Below are 22,795 nucleotides of genomic sequence, written 5' to 3'. Positions count from 1 at the left end.
GTGTCTGCTGCTAGAACTCTGTGTGGCATTGACCTGGTCTCTAATCTGAGCTGCTGTTAACCTGCGATTTCTGAGGCTGGTGACTCGGATGAACTTATCCTCCGCAGCAGAGGTGACTCTTGGTCTTCCTTTCCTGGGGCGGTCCGCATGTGAGCCAGTTTCTTTGTAGAGCTTGATGGTTTTTGTGACTGCACTTGGGGACACTTTCAAAGTTTTCCCAATTTTTCGGACTGACTGACCTTCATTTCTTAAAGTAATGATGGCCACTCGTTTTTTTTTACTTAGCTGCTTTTTTTCTTGCCATAATACAAATTCTAACAGTCTATTCAGTAGGACTATCAGCTGTGTATCCATCTGACTTCTCCACAACGCAACTGATGGTCCCAACCCCATTTATAAGGCAAGAAATCCCACTTATTAAACCTGACCGGGCACACCTGTGAAGTGAAAACCATTTCAGGTGACTACCTCTTGAAGCTCATCAAGAGAATGCCAAGAGTGTGCAAAGCAGTAATCAAAGCAAAAGGTGGCTACTTTGAAGAACCTAGAATATGACATATTTTCAGTTGTTTCACACTTTTTTGTTATGTATATAATTCCACATGTGTTAATTCATAGTTTTGATGCCTTCAGTGTGAATCTACAATTTTCATAGTCATGAAAATAAAGAAAACTCTTTGAATGAGAAGGTGTGTCCAAACTTTTGGTCTGTACTGTACGTTGGATAAAGCAGGTGAGGAGGAGGGTAACTTTTTTTTTTAATTACAACTCTTTTTCCAAATTTTTTCCTTTTTTAAAGGGGTTGTCTCTCACTTCAGCAAATGGCATTTATCATGTAGAGAAAGTTAATACAAGGCACTTACTAATGTATTGTGATTGTCCATATTGCCTCCTTTGCTGGCTTCATTAGTTTTTCCATCACATTATACACTGCCCCTTTCCATGGTTATGACCACCCTTCAATCCAGCAGCGGTGGCCGTGCTTGCACAATATAAAAAAAGCGGCCTATGTGTGCTTCCATGGTCAGAGCCACCAGAGAGGACGGCACTTTTTCCTATAGTGTGCAAGCATGGCCACTGCTGCTGGATTGAAGGGTGGTGATAACCATAGAAATGAGCAGTGAATAATGTGATGGAAAAATGAATCCAGCCAGCAAAGGAGGCAATATGGACATTCACAATACATTAGTAAGTGCCTTGTATTATCTTTCTCTACATAATAAATGCCATTTGCTGAAGTGAGAGACACCCCTTTTAAAGGAAAAAAACAATTGTAATTAAAAAAAGTTGCCCTCCGCCTCACCAAAGGGGTTCTGCAGTTGTGTTTTTTTTTTGAGGAAGGGGTAACATGAGACCCCGAAACGCGTCTGGTTCCAACCCCCTAAAGGATCCCTTACTACAGCGCAATGGAATATTGATGCAGGAAAGTGCCTGGTAAATATACTGTCTCCTACGTAAGAGGCGATTGAAAGCTTGATAAAGATTGTGCACAATTATCGAAACTTATGTGCAAACAAGCCGCCGGCGCGGGAAATTCAGACCCACTACGGTCGAATACGTCTAAAGACCAACGTCTAGAGCACTGTACAGGCACTTGCCACATCAAATGGTAAGACTGTTCGAATTTATATTATCGATTGTGTGTTGGCAATACACATTAGGCCATTTCAGTGGGACGCCACTGAGAATTCAATTAAGCGGGACGCCGCTTGAACGCACTTTGGGCAATCGCCCCAACACAAGTCATAATCAGGTCTAAGAGACATTTCTGTTCATTCGAAGTTTTTTTTGCATTCAAAATTGCCGTCTTCCTATATTGAGTTCGGATCGGAGATTCAAAATAATAGACTCACACCCTTGAATGCGGCTAGTGAATGCGAATAATCATACAAGCAATCCAACTAGCTATATTTATCGATTTTTATCGTTACCATTTTATTATGAGCGTATCTGTAATGTATTTTATGGATTTTTTTTTCGGTTATAGTGTGTTTAGTATTTATCATTTACCTAGCACATAGTTCCAATTGATAAATTCAATATTGGTCGCAAAATCCGAGAGTGCCGAGTGCATTTGTTCTCTATACTGTGGAGACTCTGGTTTGGGTTCTGTGCGGCATTGGTGCCGCGCTAAAGGCTTGAAAGCCGCATGCCGGGAAACCGGCCCCTAAAGCCTGCGGTGGACGGCTGCGGGAAAGACTGCTGACCGGGTGAAGATTTAGTTCTATGGACATTGCATGGTGTGAACAAACACCAAGACTGTGAACGGTCATTTTTGTGTTCCCTTATGTGTGAACTGTTTAAGTTAAAGACTTTGTGGTTGCCTCTGTACTGCGTCCGCTAGCCTGTCTACCAGAGCAAAACCCCACAGTCTCTATGATATATCGAAAGTCTTTTGAGTTGACCCTTTCATTTTTAAAACCTAAAACAGAAGCGCACAGCGAATAGTAATGCTGAGGGCTGATAGACGTAGAAAAATGTAGAACGTGGCGCCTCCGAACACAACAAAGTCAGCACAGAAATAGCGGCCGGTGGTCATTCCCATCTGTCACTCTCCCCCGCTGTGTGTAGGCGACAGGTAATGAACATAACACTCGGCTCAGAAAGAGAAATCCATTCAATCCCCATCCGACTGTTCGGCGTCATAATTGGTTCTGTTCCCACACCGCTGTGTTGACTCTTTTTCTTTCTCATAACTCGGTTTTCGCTGGTGTGAAGAAATATACACGGATATGAATATTTCAATCCCCCAGAGTCTCTTATTATTACAGAGAAATGTAACATTAGCATATCATATTGTTACTTAGTTCTCACAAGATGCCAATGTCTTCTATTAATGGACGTAGTTGTAACGTTGCCAGCCGCGCTGGCGTTTGCCTATTAGCCACATAGAAAAAAGGTATATTAGCTCCCTCTTAATCAACTGCTGTAATTAGCATGGAAATGGGAAATTGTCTAAGCAAATGTTATTTACTGTGGCATAAACTTACAATAAAAAAAAGGTAATTGGTATTTTATGACCCTACTTTATGTTACCATCTCCTACCTTTCGCAATGGAGTTTAGATATTCGTTTGAAAATGTTTGGGGCGGGGGTCTGTCTAATGGTGCAAAAAGTTGCCAGAAAAAATAGCGGCGTTCACCGTTTCCTATTGTGACGAAGCGGATGTGGATCCGCTGTGTCATTGAAACGGATGTGATCTGCAAGCGCCGCTGCCAGGTAATCGGCGGGGGTCCAACACCCTATCACATGCCGATGTCCTATCCAAAGGATGGATCATCCGTCAGAAAAAGGACAGAAAAGTTGATAGCCCCTTAGTTACTCCAAAGGATGTTATCTAAGTGCCCCCACCCACAAGTCTTTACCCTTTAACCTCAGACAATGGGGGCATCTTGCTTGGATATGCCCCCATTGTCTGATAGGTGAGGGTCCCAGCGATGAGAACAGAGGCCCAAAAGTTGTGGCAGGCGCACTGTGCATATACGCAGCCACACTCCAGTCATTTCTATGGGGCCGCCAAAAATAGACGAGCGCTGGTTCAGCTATTTCTGCCGGCCCCATAGAAATGAATGGGAGCAGTCGCTGTTCAAGCGCGGTGTGCTCCCATTCAGTACTTTGGGAGGGGGAGGTGCTTTGGTTGTGGCCGGACCCAGTAAAACCCGGGGTCCTCTGGCCGCCATTTTCCCCATTCCGTTCTCGCCGTATGTACGGGTCCCAGAGGTGGGACCCGCACCTAACAGACAATGGGAGGCATAGCCTAGCGATATGCCCCTATTGTCTCAAATGAGAATACCCCTTCAACCCCCTATACAGGGATATGGACTCCACTGCTGGGGAAGCAACAGGCAGCTGCCTCTTGGAGTAGTCTCAGTTCAGTAGACTGCTGACCCATGGGATGAAGAGACACCGTTTTGAAACACTGAGGGGTCAGGCAGGACCATGGTCAGGAATAAGCAGCGTTCAAGGCGGGCAGAGTTAGCGCAATCCAAAGTCAGTCAAAGGGTCAGGGCAGGTAGCTCAGTGTCGGCATGTTAGCAGGACATAAGACATAACTATGAGACATAACTATACATATATAATTTTTATTTATTAATATGATATTACTGCCCATACTGTGGACAGAAAACTCAATACTTTATGTAATTCTAAAACCAGAAATATATTAATAAGCACTTTTAAAAGGGTTGACCCATCAGTAAAACCCCTGTCCCTATGCACTACTGCAGTGTTTGTATATATAGGCATACAGTTGCAAGAAAAAGTATGTGAACCCTTTGGAATGATATGGATTTCTGCACAAATTGGTCATAAAATGTGATCTGATCTTCATCTAAGTCACAACAATAGACAATCACAGTCTGCTTAAACTAATAACACAAAGAATTAAATGTTACCATGTTTTTATTGAACACACCATGTAAAGATTCACAGTGCAGGTGGAAAAAGTATGTGAACCCTTGGATTTAATAACTGGTTGAACCTCCTTTGGCAGCAATAACTTCAACCAAACGTTTCCTGTAGTTGCAGATCAGACGTGCACAACGGTCAGGAGTAATTCTTCACCATTCCTCTTTACAGAACTGTTTCAGTTCAGCAATATTCTTGGATGTCTGGTGTGAATGGCTTTCTTGAGGTCATGCCACAGCATCTCAATCGGGTTGAGGTCAGGACTCTGACTGGGCCACTCCAGAAGGCGTATTTTCTTCTGTTTAAGCCATTCTGTTGTTGATTTACTTCTATGCTTTGGGTCGTTGTCCTGTTGCAACACCCATCTTCTGTTGAGCTTCAGCTGGTGGACAGATGGCCTTAAGTTCTCCTGCAAAATGTCTTGATAAACTTGGGAATTCATTTTTTCCTTCGATGATAGCAATCCATCCAGGCCCTGATGCAGCAAAGCAGCCCCAAACCATGATGCCCCCACCACCATACTTCACAGTTGGGATGAGGTTTTGATGTTGGTGTGCTGTGCCTCTTTTTCTCCACACATAGTGTTGTGTGTTTCTTCCAAACAACTCAACTTTGGTTTCATCCGTCCACAGAATATTTTGCCAGTACTGCTGGGGAATATCTAGGTGCTCTTGTGCAAACTGTAAACATGCAGCAATGTTTTTTTGGACAGCAGTGGCTTCCTCTGTGGTATCCTCCCATGAAATCCATTCTTGTTTAGTGTTTTACGTATCGTAGATTCGCTAACAGGGATGTTAGTTAGCATATGCCAGAGACTTTTGTAAGTCTTTAGCTGACACTCTAGGATTCTTCTTCACCTCATTGAGCAGTCTGCGCTGTGCTCTTGCAGTCATCTTTACAGGACGGCCACTCCTAGGGAGAGTAGCAGCAGTGCTGAACTTTCTCCATTTATAGACAATTTGTCTTACCGTGGACTGATGAACAGCAAGGCTTTTGGAGATACTTTTATAACCCTTTCCAGCTTTATGCAAGTCCACAATTCTTAATCGTAGGTCTTCTGAGAGCTCTTTTGTGCGAGGCATCATTCACATCAGGCAATGCTTCTTGTGAAAAGCAAACCCAGAACTGGTGTGTGTTTTTTATAGGGCAGGGCAGCTGTAACCAATACCTCCAATCTCATCTCATTGATTGGACTCCAGTTGACTCCAATTAGCTCTTGGAGATGTCATTAGTCTAGGGGTTCACATACTTTTTCCACCTGCACTGTGAATGTTTACATGGTGTGTTCACTAAAAACATGGTAACATTTAATTCTTTGTGTGTTATTAGATTAAGCAGACTGTGATTGTCTATTGTTGTGACTTAAATGAAGATCAGATCACATTTTATGACCAATTTGTGCAGAAATCCATATCATTCCAAAGGGTTCACATACTTTTTCTTGCAACTGTAAGCATACGTCATAGAAGGGATTCCCCTTCCCTGTCTATGCGTTTTAATTAAAAACCTCAGCTGCCTCTCTGGCAGACTCGAGAGGTCTTCCTGCAATACTACACTGCCCCTGTAGTGGCCGCTGCAGAAGAAATGAGCATCCGGCTGCGTCATTTCCCGGCAAAATCAGTGATCTGCTGTGAGTGGCGCTCGGGAGAAGGGCGGTCTAACAACTCCTTGTAGAATAAACATCCCAACATTTCACGCTATTTTCTTCTGACAAATGAGACTAAATGCAAAGTGTAATTTTTTATTTTTTTGTATTTTTTGATCAGCAGTGTACAACTTGCTGCTTCACTGTGATGTATTTTTTATGAAGGCTCGGTTAACTATACATCCATTAAAGTGAAATGAAATGGAATAAAATTTAACATGCGTTGTATAAACGCTGTATTCCCGGCATCTGTTCTTGCCCTGTACTCTGTTTAATAGGCCAGCTTGTATTAGTGCGGCATGATGGATAGCGGAGATCTGGTACGTGACCGTATTTTCAGGATACACGACCAAGAAGTCCAGTTTATAATCCCCCTTGTGCCACAATTCCAGGTGCTATGGAGGCGGTGCCTTCTTGTAGAGTGCACTGAGCACGTCCACAGCCCCTCCCCTCTTAGTCTCCTGATTGGATGCTATAGCTGTCACTCTGAGCAGAGGGCGGGGCTTAGGAAGTGCCCAGGGCCCTGAACAGGAATGAGCTTCCATGGCTCTTACAATGACAACGTCTGAGGGATTAAAACAGGGATTACTTTGTCATGCAACCTGCGTGACCATCACCCCAGATACGCTTACACTGTCCCCCCCCCCCCACCACCTATATTTGAAGGGGTCACACCTGCCCTATAGACTCCCTTTAAAGGGGTTTTCACCTTCCTGAGCAGTTTTTCAGACTCCCTCAGCGTAGTTGGATCCGCGGTGGTGAGCATACTTATCTTTACCTGCTGATTCCCACCACGGGGTTCAGGCTCCATCTTTCCCCCTCGGGATCCATAAGTCATGGGTCTACCTGCGTCAACATCTGGTTTGATGCTGGTCACGTGACCGCCGCTGACAGTAACAGGTGAGAATGGTAATGTGTCATGTGATCCAGTGACATGACACAAGCCATGCCACCGCTGGTAGACCCCGGACCTGCTGTGCCCGGGTGGAGCGATGGAGCTGGAACCCAGCGGTGGGAATCAGCGGTGTATGAATAAAAGTGCAGAAGGAGTAAACAAGCCCTTTGGGGCGGCCTTCTCACAGCTTTGCTTCGGCCACATGACATCACAGATATTGATGACCTATCCTGAGGGTGGGTTATCAGCAGTGATGGCCAGTTCGCATTGTTCGCCCACGAACATATGCGGGCTGCCATCTTTTTTCACAAGTCTGGCGAGGCACAGCTAAGCCCTTACCTGTGCCTGTGTGCGAGCCGGTCTGAAAACAAGTGCGGTCAGCAGGAGCAGGCAGTTCTGAGAACAGCCACCGGGGGCCTTCATCGGGCTGTTCTCGGAACTGCCTGCTCCCGGTGACCGCATTTGTTTCAGACCGGCTCGCGGCACAGGCATAGGTAAGGGCTTACCTGTGCCTCGCCGGACTTGTGAAAAAAAGATGGCAGCCCGTATGTGTTCGCGGGTGAACAATGCGAACTGGTCATCAGTATAGTCTTTAATGTCGGTTGTAGAGTAAGTGCTGCGCACAGTACATATTATTAGTCATACCGTCATATCCAATGTAATGCAGATTTTGCTCCCATTTTTTTTTTTTTTTTTGTTTCTCAATATTTCTTAATAACTTAGTAACATTTACACCATAAATAAATATTGATTGTCGCTTCGGCCATCGCTGAGCTCATAAGCATTTTTTATTATTCACGCCATAGCCTCCAGTGTTTGCAGATATTGGCACCTGACGTTCTTGTACCAGCTTTGAATTTATTAGATTTTCTGTGACCCTGCGACGCTTTGCAGAGGTTGATGCTGATGGGGAATTGAGTTCAAGCACCAAACGCAGGGTTAAAAGGTGCAAATTCCAGGTAACCAGACCCTCAGGACCAGTGGCATCCCCTCCGAAGACGCCTCCCTAAGGCTGGCCCTGAGCGGGGAAAGAAACAGTACTGAAGTGGTTAACGTACAATGCAGAGCTTTAACTAGCCGTGGTATATGTGATTGGTGATAGATGGATATGAGATAGAGGGATAGACACTTCACCCTCCTAGTCCTAGCTCTTGATTAGTAGAATGTCTTTGACTGGGGTGTGGGTCAGTATGGACGGACTTCTTCTCGTTATGTGGCCGCTGTATGGAGATCCTCGCACTTGGTATTCCTCTTATGCCGTTGGGTTGATTCACTGCTCCCGCTACAACTTCATGATCTCTAATGTAATTAGCTGTCAGAGTCTTATGAATGCTAATTTATGCTCCAGAGCTAAACCTATATAAATATATAAATCAATATATACTTTTTAATTATTTCAGACAAATGCAAGCCTCGGCATTGTGTAAGGATATCCAAACTAATTACCGAACATTAACAATTCCCATTCCTCTTGTCTAGATCTGACAATTCCATGGACTTTCTCTTACTCCGATTTCATTCTGTGCAACTTAGGAGAATATAAATGTCTCTTTCCAGGGGAAGTTTTCATCCAGCGTCCTGATCCGCCCGTGGTGGGAAAGGTGAATCACCACAGCATTGAGCTGTACTGGGACATCAGTCACGTCTACCAGCACATCGGGCCTCCTAACACACGGTGCAGGTTTTCCATTGAAGAAGAAGACGTTAAAACCCATATGTACGGCACCATTTACTGGTAAGTGTCTATTGTGAAGATCAGTGTTCGGCAAGTTGTATTTATTACCCTTGTCACAGGTCATGTAGTGGTTCCTAAAAGAATACATAACGTTAGTTCCTGCCCTATCCACATCCCTCCCCCCCCCCCCCCCCAAGTGAAGTAAGAATGGTATCGCATAGAATATTGGGAGGGAAGGGATGCAAATGAGCTCTTAACAAGCACTGCCTCTAATGCCACCAGATGTAAGGCAGCTATCCTATAAGTCAATGTTCAGCTCTTAAAATAAGCCTTGAGACATGACTTGGATATTAAATAAGCCAGCATCTCATCTGCAGACAGCTGTTTCAGGGTGATTGCCCTGTTGACAGCTGATCTCCCCCTGACCTGGACACAGGCCTCTCACCCAGTTAAGCTAGTACTCTCTGCTCTGTACTGATGAGGGGAAATCACCCCGAAACAGCTGTCTACAGATGAGATGCTGGCTTATTTAATATCCAAGTCATGTCTTAAGGCTTATTTTAAGAGCTGAACATTGACTTATAGGATAGCTGCCTTACATCTGGTGGCAAAGTTTAAGAGCTCATTTGCATCCCTTCCCTCCCAGAATTCCAGAGGAGCATGTATGGCCTATAAGTCTCCTCACACTGAGTGAGGTGCTCTCTCCCTAAGGAGAGTTAGTTCCCCCTTGACATATAATATTGGAACACACCCAAATGTATCAAAACAATATTACATAACCACCCCTATGTAATAAGAACATCACAGTGTAAGAAGAACAATGTCACATATAATAGCCCAAACACCGAAAAGTAATAAAAAAATATGATGCATGTGTAATAAGAATGATATCACACTTCCACCAAAGTGTAATAGGAGCAATATCCCATATAATAGCCTAAACACCCAAAAGTAATACAATAATGTGTGTCTGTTATATTATTTTTAATAAAAATACCGTAATATTACACCCCCAAGGGAATGCAATAAGAACAATTTCACATGCAAAAGGAATACAAATAGTATAACACATATTAATGCCATAATAATATCAGATAAACACAGTGTCCAGACGCGTTTCTTCAATGGTTTCTGATTCCTCAGGGGACAAAATCATATCTAAGAGACCCCTTGATGTAAGGTCACTTACTAGCTAAAGTGGGGAATCCACAGAGAACCTACTATTCACCATCCCGGATTGTACACCGTAGTCCGTCCTTTTTGCAGGTGGCTACACAGTGATCCTCAGATCCCAGGTAGGTCTCTATGTGGGCTTCAATCATATATATGTTCAATTGCAGAGATATACGGCCAAGTTTCCCCCTCGTTCAAGTGACCCGAAAGTTCCCTGGTCATCAATCAAAACTCACATATGGATTTAATGTGAGTGTTGTCCAGTAGGGCTGCACGATAAATCAAAAAAATAATCGAATCGCGATAATCGGCAAATGCGATATGGCGATTTGGACGAGCGGAAAATGCCGCGATTATATATAAAGGGGCCCTGGGCACATAACTGCCTTTTGCGTGTAAAGTGTTTTACTAGTGTGTGTGTGTGTGTGGGTGAAACAATCTCTCTCCTAACAGGTCCGGCCTCTGTACTCACTATGAATGCAATGCTCTGCAGCGAGCGGCAGCGAGGTGGACGGCCGGCGCGTGACTGACGTCACTTAGTAACGCTCCTGCTTCCTGAAGTGGGAGGAGCGTTACTAAGTGACGTCAGTCACACGCCGGCCGGCCACCTCGCTGCCGCTCGCTGCAGAGCATTGCATTCATAGTGAGTACAGAGGCCGGACCTGTTAGGAGAGAGATTGTTTCACCCACGCACACACTAGTAAAACACTTTACACGCAAAAGGCAGTTATGTGCCCAGTTTAGGACACATGAGGGGGACCAGCATAAGATGCTATATGTCTTAAGCTGGCCCCCCTCATGGCCCTATGTGTCCTCCACACATCCCCTATAACAGTGCCATCCACAGGTCCCCCATAAGTGTCCTCCACAGGTCCCCCATAAGTGTCCTCCACAGGTCCCCCATAAGTGTCCTCCACAGGTCCCCCATAAGTGTCCTCCACAGATCCCCCATAACAGCACCCTCCACAGATCCCCCATAACAGCGCCCTCCACAGATCCCCCATAACAGCGCCCTCCACAGATCCCCCATAACAGCGCCCTCCACAGATCCCCCATAACAGCGCCCTCCACAGGTCCCCCATAACAGCGTCCTCCACAGGTCCCCCATAACAGCGCCCTCCACAGGTCCCCCATAACAGCGCCCTCCACAGGTCCCCCATAACAGCGCCCTCCACAGGTCCCCCATAACAGCGAAGAAAACCACAGAAATAAGATAATAATGCACTTATTAAAGCAGATGCAAGCACTATATATGGACTAAGTCCTCACTCTGATATGATAATGTCTGAGACACTTAGTCAATATATTTTGATCAAAACACATCTAAGCCGCCTACCGAACGCCAAGGTGGTCTCAGGTCAGGCGGTCCTACGCTAAACCTACCTAAGCCGTTGGGCTTCTATGTTCAGGAGCGCAAACGCCGCACATATGGTGTGCTGCTCCTAGTAACCTCCATGTGCATCAAGCAACCAATGGGAGGAGGAGCAAGCACAGCCATATGTACCACCTAATTAAGGCGCTCATTGGATAGGGGAGCGGGGCAAAAGTGCAGAGGAATGCTACTCCCAAGATACTAGGTGCGCATTCACACTTGAAGGTGCCACTCCCTCAAGCAAACACTACATAAACAAAAAAATAACAGCGCCCTCCACAGATCCCCCATATAACAGCGCCCTCCACAGATCCCCCATATAACAGCGCCCTCCACAGATCCCCCATATAACAGCGCCCTCCACAGATCCCCCATATAACAGCGCCCTCCACAGATCCCCCATATAACAGCGCCCTCCACAGATCCCCCATATAACAGCGCCCTCCACAGATCCCCCATATAACAGCGCCCTCCACAGATCCCCCATATAACAGCGCCCTCCACAGATCCCCCATAACAGCGCCCTCCACAGATCCCCCATAACAGCGCCCTCCACAGATCCCCCATAACAGCGCCCTCCACAGATCCCCCATAACAGCGCCCTCCACAGATCCCCCATAACAGCGCCCTCCACAGATCCCCCATATAAGAGCACCCTCCACAGATCCCCCATATAAGAGCACCCTCCACAGATCCCCCATATAACAGCGTCCTCCACAGATCCCCCATATAACAGCGTCCTCCACAGATCCCCCACATAACAGCGCCCTCCACAGGTCCCCCACATAACAGCGTCCTCTACAGGTCCCCCACATAACAGCGTCCTCCACAGATCCCCCACATAACAGCGTCCTCCACAGATCCCCCACATAACAGCGTCCTCCACAGATCCCCCACATAACAGCGTCCTCCACAGATCCCCCACATAACAGCGTCCTCCACAGATCCCCCACATAACAGCGTCCTCCACAGATCCCCCACATAACAGCGTCCTCTACAGGTCCCCCACATAACAGCGTCCTCCACAGATCCCCCACATAACAGCGTCCTCCACAGATCCCCCACATAACAGCGTCCTCCACAGATCCCCCACATAACAGCGTCCTCCACAGATCCCCCACATAACAGCGTCCTCCACAGATCCCCCACATAACAGCGTCCTCCACAGATCCCCCACATAACAGCGTCCTCCACAGATCCCCCACATAACAGCGTCCTCCACAGATCCCCCACATAACAGCGTCCTCCACAGATCCCCCCCTATAACAGCGTCCTCCACAGATCCCCCCCTATAACAGCGTCCTCCACAGATCCCCCCCTATAACAGCGTCCTCCACAGATCCCCCCCTATAACAGCGTCCTCCACAGATCCCCCCCCCTATAACAGCGTCCTCCACAGATCTCCCCCTATAACAGCGTCCTCCACAGATCCCCCCCTATAACAGCGTCCTCCACAGATCCCCCCCTATAACAGCGTCCTCCACAGATCCCCCCCTATAACAGCGTCCTCCACAGATCCCCCCCTATAACAGCGTCCTCCACAGATCCCCCCCTATAACAGCGTCCTCCACAGATCCCCCCCTATAACAGCGTCCTCCACAGATCCCCCCCTATAACAGCGTCCTCCACAGATCCCCCCCTATAACAGCGTCCTCCACAGATCCCCCATATAACAGCGTCATCCACAGATCCCCCACAACTCAGCGTCATCCACAGATCCCCCACAACTATGTCATACCCAGCCGCCTCAGCGGCTCATATGGGAAAATCCAAGCAAATCGACCTCTAGCACAATTCCTTTAAAATATTGCATCGCATATCGTTATCGCAATTTTTAGGGCCCTAATCGCAATCGCACAAAATTCCCATATCGTGCAGCCCTATTGTCCAGGTACAGTTACCGCAACCCGGATAAATGGCCAAACAAACTTTTAGGCCACCAGTCACAACTGATCTATAGATTTACCTGTCAGTGTGACTGCTGTCCAGGTATAGTGGACGCAACCCGGATCTGATTACAAAAAATATCATTCATTGAAATGTTTACTTGACACACATTGTAACAGTCCTCCTGGTATTGATATCACCGGTACGTGTTCAAAGACTATTCAATGCCATATATTCAACAGTGCTAAACAGTTATGATGTGCAAGCCTGCAAACATATATAACTTATCTGTCCAGTTCTAGATGTTAACTGTCCCCAGATAAAGAGAGGTGGATGCTGCTCCTCGGCGTCCTGCATGTGGCAGTAGCTATACCTGGACAGCAGTCACACTGACAGGTAAATCTATAGATCAGTTGTGACTGGTGGCCTAAAAGTTTGTTTGGCCATTTATCCGGGTTGCGGTGTCTGTACCTGGACAACACTCGCATTAAATTCATATGTGAGTTTTGATTGATGACCAGGGAACTTTCGGGTCACTTGAACGAGGGGGAAACTTGGCCGTATATCTCTGCAATTGAACATATATATGATTGAAGCCCACATAGAGACCTACCTGCGATCTGAGGATCACTGTGTAGCCACCTGCAAATAGGACGGACTACGGTGTACAATCCGGGATGGTGAATAGTAGGTTCTCTGTGGATTCCCCACTTGAGCTAGTAAGTGACCTTACATCAAGGGGTCTCTTAGATATGATTTTGTCCCCCGAGGAATCAGAAACCATTGAAGAAACGCGTCGGGACACAGTGTTTATCTGATATTTATGAAAGTTAATATCCAAGTATGTGTGTTGATTGGACTAGGTGCCGCAGGCTATCCACAGCTACATTGCGACACACTTTAATCAAACATACCATTTCTTGCCAGTTCAAGTGCTCTCCTTACAACCGGTGGATGTTTATGTGATCTTGAGGACCATATTCTGTCTGTCGGGCAAAGCTGGGCAGTCCACGTTTAGGGAGGGTGACGACAGGGTCATCACACTAGATAGGGGGGAGGAGAGGTAGAGATAGGGACACCTAGGGTAACGACCCAGCATTGTGTCTTTCTGCCTTGGTACCTCTCATCCTATCTGTGTCATATTTTGCTATCCCTGTCTGGGTCCTCTCCCATCTCCTAGTAGACATTGTTCTCGCAGGAGATTAGTGTAGCCGGTGGTTACATTCCTTGAGTGTTTATTATAGAAGGGCCTATTATTTTATTCATGGACATTAATAAATGTTAAGTTTTAATAAGCTACCCATCAGAATTTATATTGGATTTAAAGGGTTTAGCCCACTAACAGGAACTGTAGTCTGACCTACTGTAATTGGTTGTGTTACTATAGTCTACCATAATAATATCACACACCCAACAAAATATAATAACAACAATCCCCCCCCCCCCATATTATAACAATATCAACTCTATCACGCAGTCCAATGTAATGAGAACAATATCACATGTAATATCACACACGTTCACAATTATACGCACCACTGTAATAAGAATATTATCATATAGATCATACACATTGATGCAATAAGAACATCATACAAGAATGTAACACGAAAAATAGCACATATAATATCCGACTCCCGCAATGCATTAAAAATGATATCATACAAAACTTGAGAACAATATCATTCGTGCTTTGGGGACCTCCCTCGCCGTGATCGCTAGAAGCCAATGTAGAACAGGTGAGCACACGCGTGTCTGTGTATGAAAACATGTTTAATGCCTCAGAAATGTACTATACTGCAGGAGAAATGTCTGACTGTCAGTAGGTTGCACTGATTCCCAGCTCTGGTGCACACGTATTATGGCTTGAGAGGCACTAAGCTCTGGACCATCTACTTAGGCCAGATCAATAAAACTTTATGGAGTCGGCCATTTTCTAATAAAATGAATTCCTTAAAGGGGTTGTGTCACTTCTGCAAATGGCATTTATCATGTAGAGAAAGCACTTACTAATATATTGTGATTGTCCATATTGCCTCCTTTGCTGGGTAGATTCATTACTTTATACACTGCTCGTTTCCATGGTCACGACCACCTTGTATGCCAGTAGCGGTAGCCGTGCTTGCACACTATATAGAAAAAATTGCTAGACAATGTGCACTCCCGCCGTCCCGGCCACCAGAGAGGCCGGAGCTTTCCCCTATAAGGCTAGGTCTACACGACGACATTTGTCGCGCGACATTTTGTTGCACTAATGTCGCGCGACAATTTTTATAATGGCAGTCTATGGTGTCGCACTGCAACATGCGACATGCTGCGACTGCGACGCGACAGTCGCAGAAAATCCATTTGAGATGGATTTTTCTGCGACTGTCGCGTCGCAGTCGCAACATGTCGCATGTTGCAGTGCGACACCATAGACTGCCATTATAACAATTGTCGCGCGACATTAGTGCAACAAAATGTCGCGCGACAAATGTCGTGCCCTATCTGTCGCGCAACTTTTTGTCGCGCAACAAATGTCGTCGTGTAGACCTAGCCTAATGTGCAAGCATGACCACTGCTGATGGACTGCCGGGTGGTCATATGGAAAAGAGCAGGGTATAATGTGATGGAAAAATAAATCCAGCCAGCAAAGGAAGCAATATGAAGAATCATAATACATTAGTAAGTGCCTTGTATTAACTTCCTCTACATGATGAATGCTAATTGCTGAAGTGAGACAACCCTCTTAACCTTGTGGGCACTAGCCTAGGATGCCCTCTCATGTCTTACCTGAGCACCCGGTTCAGTGTCTTCCCGATGCCCACGGATCACGTCTGTGTCTATGGCCATCAAGATGGTGGCAGTCACATGGTTTACCATTGTGACCCCTGCCCTCTTCTGCGCTTGTGCTGAAAGCATTCAGTGCATGTGCAGATAGATGTGGCGGGTTCTGCTCTATCTGTGCATGCATTATGCGCAAGTGCAGAAGGCGATTCTTCACTGCAGCGGTCTTATGAGTAAATCATGTGACCTCCGCCATCTTGATTGCCATGGATGCAGCAGCTGCATTCATCCACTGTTTACAGGCCAGATCCATGGGTGGCGGGGATAATAAGGTTGGAGTGTTAAGATCTTTTTTTTTTTTAGATAGTAGCCAACCCCCTTGATTTTTTATAATCTTCAATAAAAAGCACAGTATAAAATACAATGACCTAGTAGTCAAGAGATGCAGTGGTCAGGCAAAGTCATTAATAGAAAGCTACTAATCCAACAGTACATCAAGATTGAAAGGGTTTTCTGACATTTTAATACTGATGACCTATCCACTGGATAGGTCATCAGTATCTGATCGGTAGGGGTCCGACACCCGGGACCCCCGCCGATGAGAAGGCATCAGCTCTCCTGTGAGCGCCGCTGCCTTCTCAAGCTCATCAAGCGCAGCGCCATACATTGTATAGTGGTTGTGCTTGGTATCGCGCTCCTCCCCATTCACTTCTACAGGGGTAAGCTGCTCCTAGGCCATGTGAAAATGCAGAGAGCCCCCTTGCCTTTTCGAACAGCTGATATTGATGACCTGTCCTGAGGATAGGTCATCAGTATAAAAAAATCTCGGAAAACCCCTTTTAAATGCTTATGGACTGACCACTACTAAGACGTGGTTAGTTCCTTAGGCTTGGTCCTCATTTCTTAGCATCTATCCTGGATCCTGTGTCAAAGTAAAGGTCCTGCAGTTCAAGCCATACTTCATCAGGATAGCGAAATAGGGATTTGGACCCCACTCCTGACTATAAACTTAGATTCTGACCCAGATCCTGACCGTACTCTTAGATCCTGACCGTACTCCTAGATCCTGAACCAGATCCTGACTGTACTCCTAGATCCTGAACCAGATCCTGACTGTACTCCTAGATCCTGAACCAGATCCTGACTGTACTCCTAGATCCTGAACCAGATCCTGACTGCACTCCTAGATCCTGAACCAGATCCTGACTGTACTCCTAGATCCTGAACCAGATCCTGACTGTACTCCTAGATCCTGAACCAGATCCTGACTGTACTCCTAGATCCTGAACCAGATCCTGACTGTACTCTTAGATCCTGAACCAGATCCTGACTGTACTCCTAGATCCTGAACCAGATCCTGACTGTACTCCTAGATCCTGAACCAGATCCTGACTGTACTCCTAGATCCTGAACCAGATCCTGACTGTACTCCTAGATCCTGACCCAGATCCTGACTGTACCCTTAGATCCTGACCCAGATCCTGACTGTACCCTTAGATCCTGACCCAGATCCTGACTGTACCCTTAGATCCTGACCCAGATCCTGACTGTACCCTTAGATCCTGACCCAGATCCTGACTGTACCCTAAGATCCTGACCCAGATCCTGACCGTACCCTTAGATCCTGACCCAGATCCTGACTGTACCCTTAGATCCTGACCCAGATCCTGACCGTACGCGTAGATTCTTACCCAGATCCTGAACTTACTTTTAGATCCTGACCGTACTCTTAGGTGCCCTGAGGAACATAAAAAGTACCCAATCAATATTCCCTTTTCTGCTGTACCACTGTACTTGTACCAGTTTCCTCAGTGGGAGAGAAAACGTGGATTTATAGATGAGCGGTTACACATATGGCAGTTATATGCATGCCGTGCGGTAACCACTTTCATCTGTGAACCTCTGTTTCTCTCCCACTCATGAAACTGATAACATAAGGCCTCGTGCACACAACTGTACTGCGGCATGAGGCCTTTCCCAAACGGCCCTGTTATTAGTTGCTCTCTGTTTGTGACTTTCCCTGAGCTCTGCATTTGTGGACTACTTGGCCATAGTATTCAATTGTGTTATTTTTTTATTTTTTTAATTAAATCCAATTAAAAATGTTTTCAATGATTGTTTGTTGGAATAGTTCCTGGCTAACTAGCCTTATCCATTTTGCGGTCAGGATTTGTAGATTACAGTTTAGCTGACCAGAGGACAGATTTGCAGACCAGCAGGAAATTGCCAGCATTACTGTATTTTAATGCACCACGTATTTCTACTCCATGTGCTTCTCGCTGCTTCATTCACACATCAGGTATTGAAGCTTGGACATAGAGAAAGTTCTGATTCTGGTCTCTTCTAAATTTCCACGTGATCTTCAAAAATAAAAAATCTAGATTTTTTGCTACTCTCGTGCATTCCTTTTGCCCTCCTTGATTTACGTCATTGCACCTCACTTCTTTGTGATGGAGTAGTTACCTAAAACAATTCCATGAGGTTTATTTTTCTGGCCACAAGGTCACAATAAGGGCTCGTTCACACGGCCGTGGTTCAGTTCCGCATCCGAGCCGTAGTTTTTCACTTCAATTGGGCCGCAAAAGATGCGGACAGCACTCCGTGTGCTGTCCGCATCCGTTGCTCCGTTCTGTGGCCCCGCAAAAATTATAAGTCAAGAATAGGCATTTCTATAGAGGGCCGTCCATTCCGTTCCACAAATTGCAGAAGGCATACGGACGGCATCCGTGTTTTGCAGATCTGCAATTTGCGGACCGCAAAACACTGCACGGTCGTGCGAACAAGCCTTAACTGTGTTCTGAATGAGGAGACGGGACTTGGACATCTCTGTCTGCAGCTTACTTCCCTCAAAAACAAAAATTCGGGAGGGATAAATTCCAACTGCCCGAGATGGGAGGGCCCACACTCATGGAGTAGGTTGGTCCTATTGTCGGTTCAGCCTACATTAAAGGGGTTTTCCGAGTGTTTCATATCTGATTGGTGGTGGTCTAACTCCTGGAACTCTGCTGATCAGCTGTTTGAAGAGGCCACTGCGTTCCTGTGAGCGCCGCTGCCTCCTCGCAGCTTAACGGGCACAGCATTGCATCGTCCATTGGATAGTGCGTAGTATTGCGGCTCACTTGAATGGGACTGAGCTGCACCTAGGCCACTCGACTGATGAATGTCACATCGCTGATGTAGGAAGACCGCTGTCACGGCCTTTGGTGTGCACCGTGACACGGTTGCCGGCGGTAACCTGTTGTGGTTACAGCATGTAGGTGCCTCCTCCTTTCTCCTTGGGCCTTTCCTGTCTGGTGTCGGAGCGGTTACTTATCTAGCTGGTGGGGATTTAAGTGTGTCCTGGCTGTGGCCACGAGGTTTATTTTACCTGTGGCTTCCAGGCTGGAGTCAGTTGTACTCCAGCCTTGTTTGGTGATGGAACTCTGCTCCTTTCCTGGGTGAACCTGCCCAGTCCTTGAGGGCCACCTTGTTGGGCATAAATTGTCTTCCCATTCTATCCTCCAAGTTCTCCTTCCTTACCTGTGTGGGTTTATGTTCAGGGTGTGGTGTCTCATCTTCTTGTTGTTTCATGTCTGGTCAGTTGGTGTTTTATGTCCAAAATGTATGCAAGTCGTACCCTGTTTGTTGTGCCTCCGGAAGGGGGCTCCATGGTTTCCCGGAGGGGTGAACCAAAAGTCAAGTCTGTGAGCTGTTGCTGGAGTGCTGGTTCCTGTGTGTCAGTACGTACTGCATCCGTTTGGTGTTTGGATTCCAGTACGTTTGTATGGGTTCAAGTTTACCTTGGTGTGGTCTTCTGTTGTGCTGTCCAGCAGCTGCGGCAGGTAAGTTACCCTGCCTTACTGGGTTCTTGGTTCAGTGGTTATCCCTGCCACTGGATACTTACCTGCCATTCCACTTGGCTTCCACTCCTAGCTGTTTGGCCTGCAGAAACTCCTGCTCTTCCGTGTCTTGGAAGAACAGGTCATCTCTCCCCTGCTCCTATGTGAGGGATTATCAGGGCGACTCAGGGTCCTCAGTATCCTGGGTATGAGCCGTCCTACCATCCAGGTCCGCTCATACAGTGAGGAGTTAGGGTGACGATTAGGGATGCTTTAGGAGGTGACCTGCTCCCTGATCTCGGCATCCTGGCCTAGCTGCTTCCCCGCATATCTAATATCGTACGGTGGGGAGTTTCCCCCACTCCCCTTCGTGACAACTGCTCACCGGAGCGCCGTAGTCTCTTCATTTCTGTGATGGAAAAATGAATCCAGCCAGCAAAGGAGGTGATATGGATAATAACAATATATTAGTAAGTGGCTTGTATTATTATTTTTCCTCTACATGATAAATGCCATTTGCTGAAGTGAGAGACAACCCCCTTCACCCCTTAAGGACGTAGGATGTACCTGTACGCCATGTTTGCCGAGTCCTTAAGGACTCAGGACGTACCGGTACGTCCTAACTTTAAAAGTACATTGCGGCGTGGCGGGGGTTAATAGGAACAGGATGCCCGCTGAAATCATTCAGCGGGCATCCTGTCACAACGCCGGGGGGGTGTCATGTGACCCCCCCCCCCGTATCGGCGATCGCCGCAAACCGCAGGTTAATTCAGACCTGCGGTTTGCGGCTTTTACCTGCGGTTGCGGCGGTGCCATCGGGTCCCCATGCGGCTGTAGGGGGGACCCGATGGCATGGAAGGCAGCGCGATGTCTAAGGAAGGCATCGCGCTGCCTTCCGGTGACGAGCTTGTGATATCCAGCCCCCTGGATCTCACAGGCCGGAAGCTGTATGAGTAACAGCCAATGTACTCCTACAGCCAATGCATTCCAACACAGAAGTTTTGGAATGCATTGTAAAGGATCAGACCCCCAAAAATTCAAGTCCCAAAGTGGGACAAAAAAATAAAGTGAAAAAAAAGTTTAAAAAATAAAGTTTTCCCTCCAAAAAATTAAAAGTTTGAAGTAAAAATAAACAAAAACGTAATTTCCCCCAAATAAAGTAAAAAAAAAAATAGGGGAAAGAAAAAAATTATACATATTAGGTATCGCCGCGTCCGTATCAACCGGCTATATAAACATATCAGATGACATAACCCCTCAGATGAACACCGTAAAAAATAAAAAATAAAAACTGTGCTAAATAAACCATTTTTTTTCACCTTGCATCACAAAAAGTACAACAGCAAGCGATCAAAAAGGCGTTTGCCCACCAAAATAGTGCCAATCTATTCATCACCTCATCCCGCAAAAAATGAGCCCCTAGCTGAGACAATCGCCCAAAAAATAAAAAAACTATGGCTCAGAATATGGAGACACTAAAACATAATTTTTTTTTGTTTTAAAAAAGCTGTTAGGCCTCTTTCACGCTACCTTTTTTTTTCGTTTCGCGGGCCGTTTTTTGTGTTCTGTATACGGTACGTATACGGAACCATTCATTTCAATGGTTCCGCAAAAAAAATGGAATGTACTCCGTATGCATTCCGTTTCCGTATTTTCATTTTTCCGTTCTGTTGAAAGATAGAACATGTCCTATTATTGCCCGCAAATCACGTTCCGTGGCTCCATTCAAGTCAATGGGTCCGCAAAAAAAAAAGGAACACATACGGAAATGGATCCGTATGTCTTCCGTATCCGTTCCATTTTTGCGGAACCATCTATTGAAAATGTTATGCCCAGCCCAATTTTTTCTATGTAATTACTGTACACTGTATATGTCATACGGAAAAACGAAACGGAAACACAACGGAAACAAAACAACGGATCCGTGAAAAACGGACCACAAAACACTGAAATAGCCATACGGTAGTGTGAAAGAGGCCTTATTGTGTAAAACTTGCATAAATAAAAAAAAGTATACATATTAGGTATCGCCGCGTCCGTATCGACCTGCTCTATAAAAAGATCACATGACCTAACCCCTCAGATGAACACCGTAAAACATGTAAAATAAAAACTGTGCTAAATAAACCATTTTTTGTCACCTTGCATCACAAAAAGTGTAATAGCAAGCGATCAAAAAGTCACACGCACCCCAAAATAGTGCCAATAAACCGTCATCTCATCCCGCAAAAATCATACCCTACCCAAGGTAATCGCCCAAAAACTGAAAAAATTATGGCTCTCAGACTATGGAAACACTAAAACATGAAACTGTATGGCATTCCTTTCCTTCTGCGCCCTGCCGTGTGCCCGTACAGCGGTTTACAACCACATATGGGGTGTTTCTGTAAACTACAGATTCAGGGCCATAAATATTGAGTTTGGTTTGGCTGTTAACCTTTGCTTTGTAACTGGAAAAAAAATATAAATATGGAAAATCTGACAAAAAGTGAAATTTTGAATTTGTATCTCTATTTTCCATTAATTCTTGTGGAACACCTAAAGTGTAAACAAAGTTTGTAAAATCAGTTTTGAATACCTTGAGGGGTGTAGTTTATAGAATGGGGTCTTTTTTGGGTGGTTTCTATTATGTAAGCCTCGCAAAGTGACTTCAGACCTGAACTGGTCCCGATAAATTGGGTTTTTGAAAATTTCAGAAAAATGGCAAGATTTGCTTCTAAACTTCTAAGCCTTGTAACATCCCCAAAAAATAAAATCATTCCCAAAATGATCCAAACATGAAGTAGACATATGGGGAATGTAAAGTAATACCTATTTTTGGAGGTATTACTATGTATTATAGAAGTAGAGAAATTGAAACTTGGAAATTTGCACATTTTTTTGATAAATAAATAAAAATTACATTTTTTTTAACTTTATTTTACCAGTGGCATGAAGTACAATAAGTGACGAAAAAAACTATCTCAGAAAGGCCTGGATAAGTCAAAGCGTTTTAAAATTATCACCACTTAAAGTGACACTGGTCAGATTTGCAAAAAATGGCCAAGTCCTTACCCTGCTTTCACACCTGAGCGTTTCCCAAACGCGCGTTTCTGACGCGCGTTTTTGTAATAGTAAACGCGCGTTTGACGCGCGTTTGTGTCATTGACTGCAG

General features: G+C 45.6%; 1 protein-coding gene across 1 annotated transcript in view; it reads left to right on the top strand.

Annotated features, from left to right (window-relative positions):
* The window catches only part of LOC122923114 (fibronectin type 3 and ankyrin repeat domains protein 1-like), a gene marked incomplete at its 5' end in the record, with an annotated part of 77,418 nt that overhangs the window by 716 nt on the left and 53,907 nt on the right, over positions 1-22,795 (top strand). Inside the window, one exon of the mRNA XM_044273840.1 lies at positions 8,427-8,682. Coding sequence (XP_044129775.1) covers positions 8,427-8,682 — 256 coding nt within the window. The remainder of the gene's footprint in view (positions 1-8,426; positions 8,683-22,795) is intronic.

This window comes from Bufo gargarizans, unplaced genomic scaffold, assembly GCF_014858855.1.
Source record: "Bufo gargarizans isolate SCDJY-AF-19 unplaced genomic scaffold, ASM1485885v1 original_scaffold_1209_pilon, whole genome shotgun sequence".
In the NCBI taxonomy this organism is placed as follows: Eukaryota; Metazoa; Chordata; class Amphibia; order Anura; family Bufonidae; genus Bufo; species Bufo gargarizans.
This window is presented reverse-complemented; position numbering and strand designations above follow the sequence as displayed.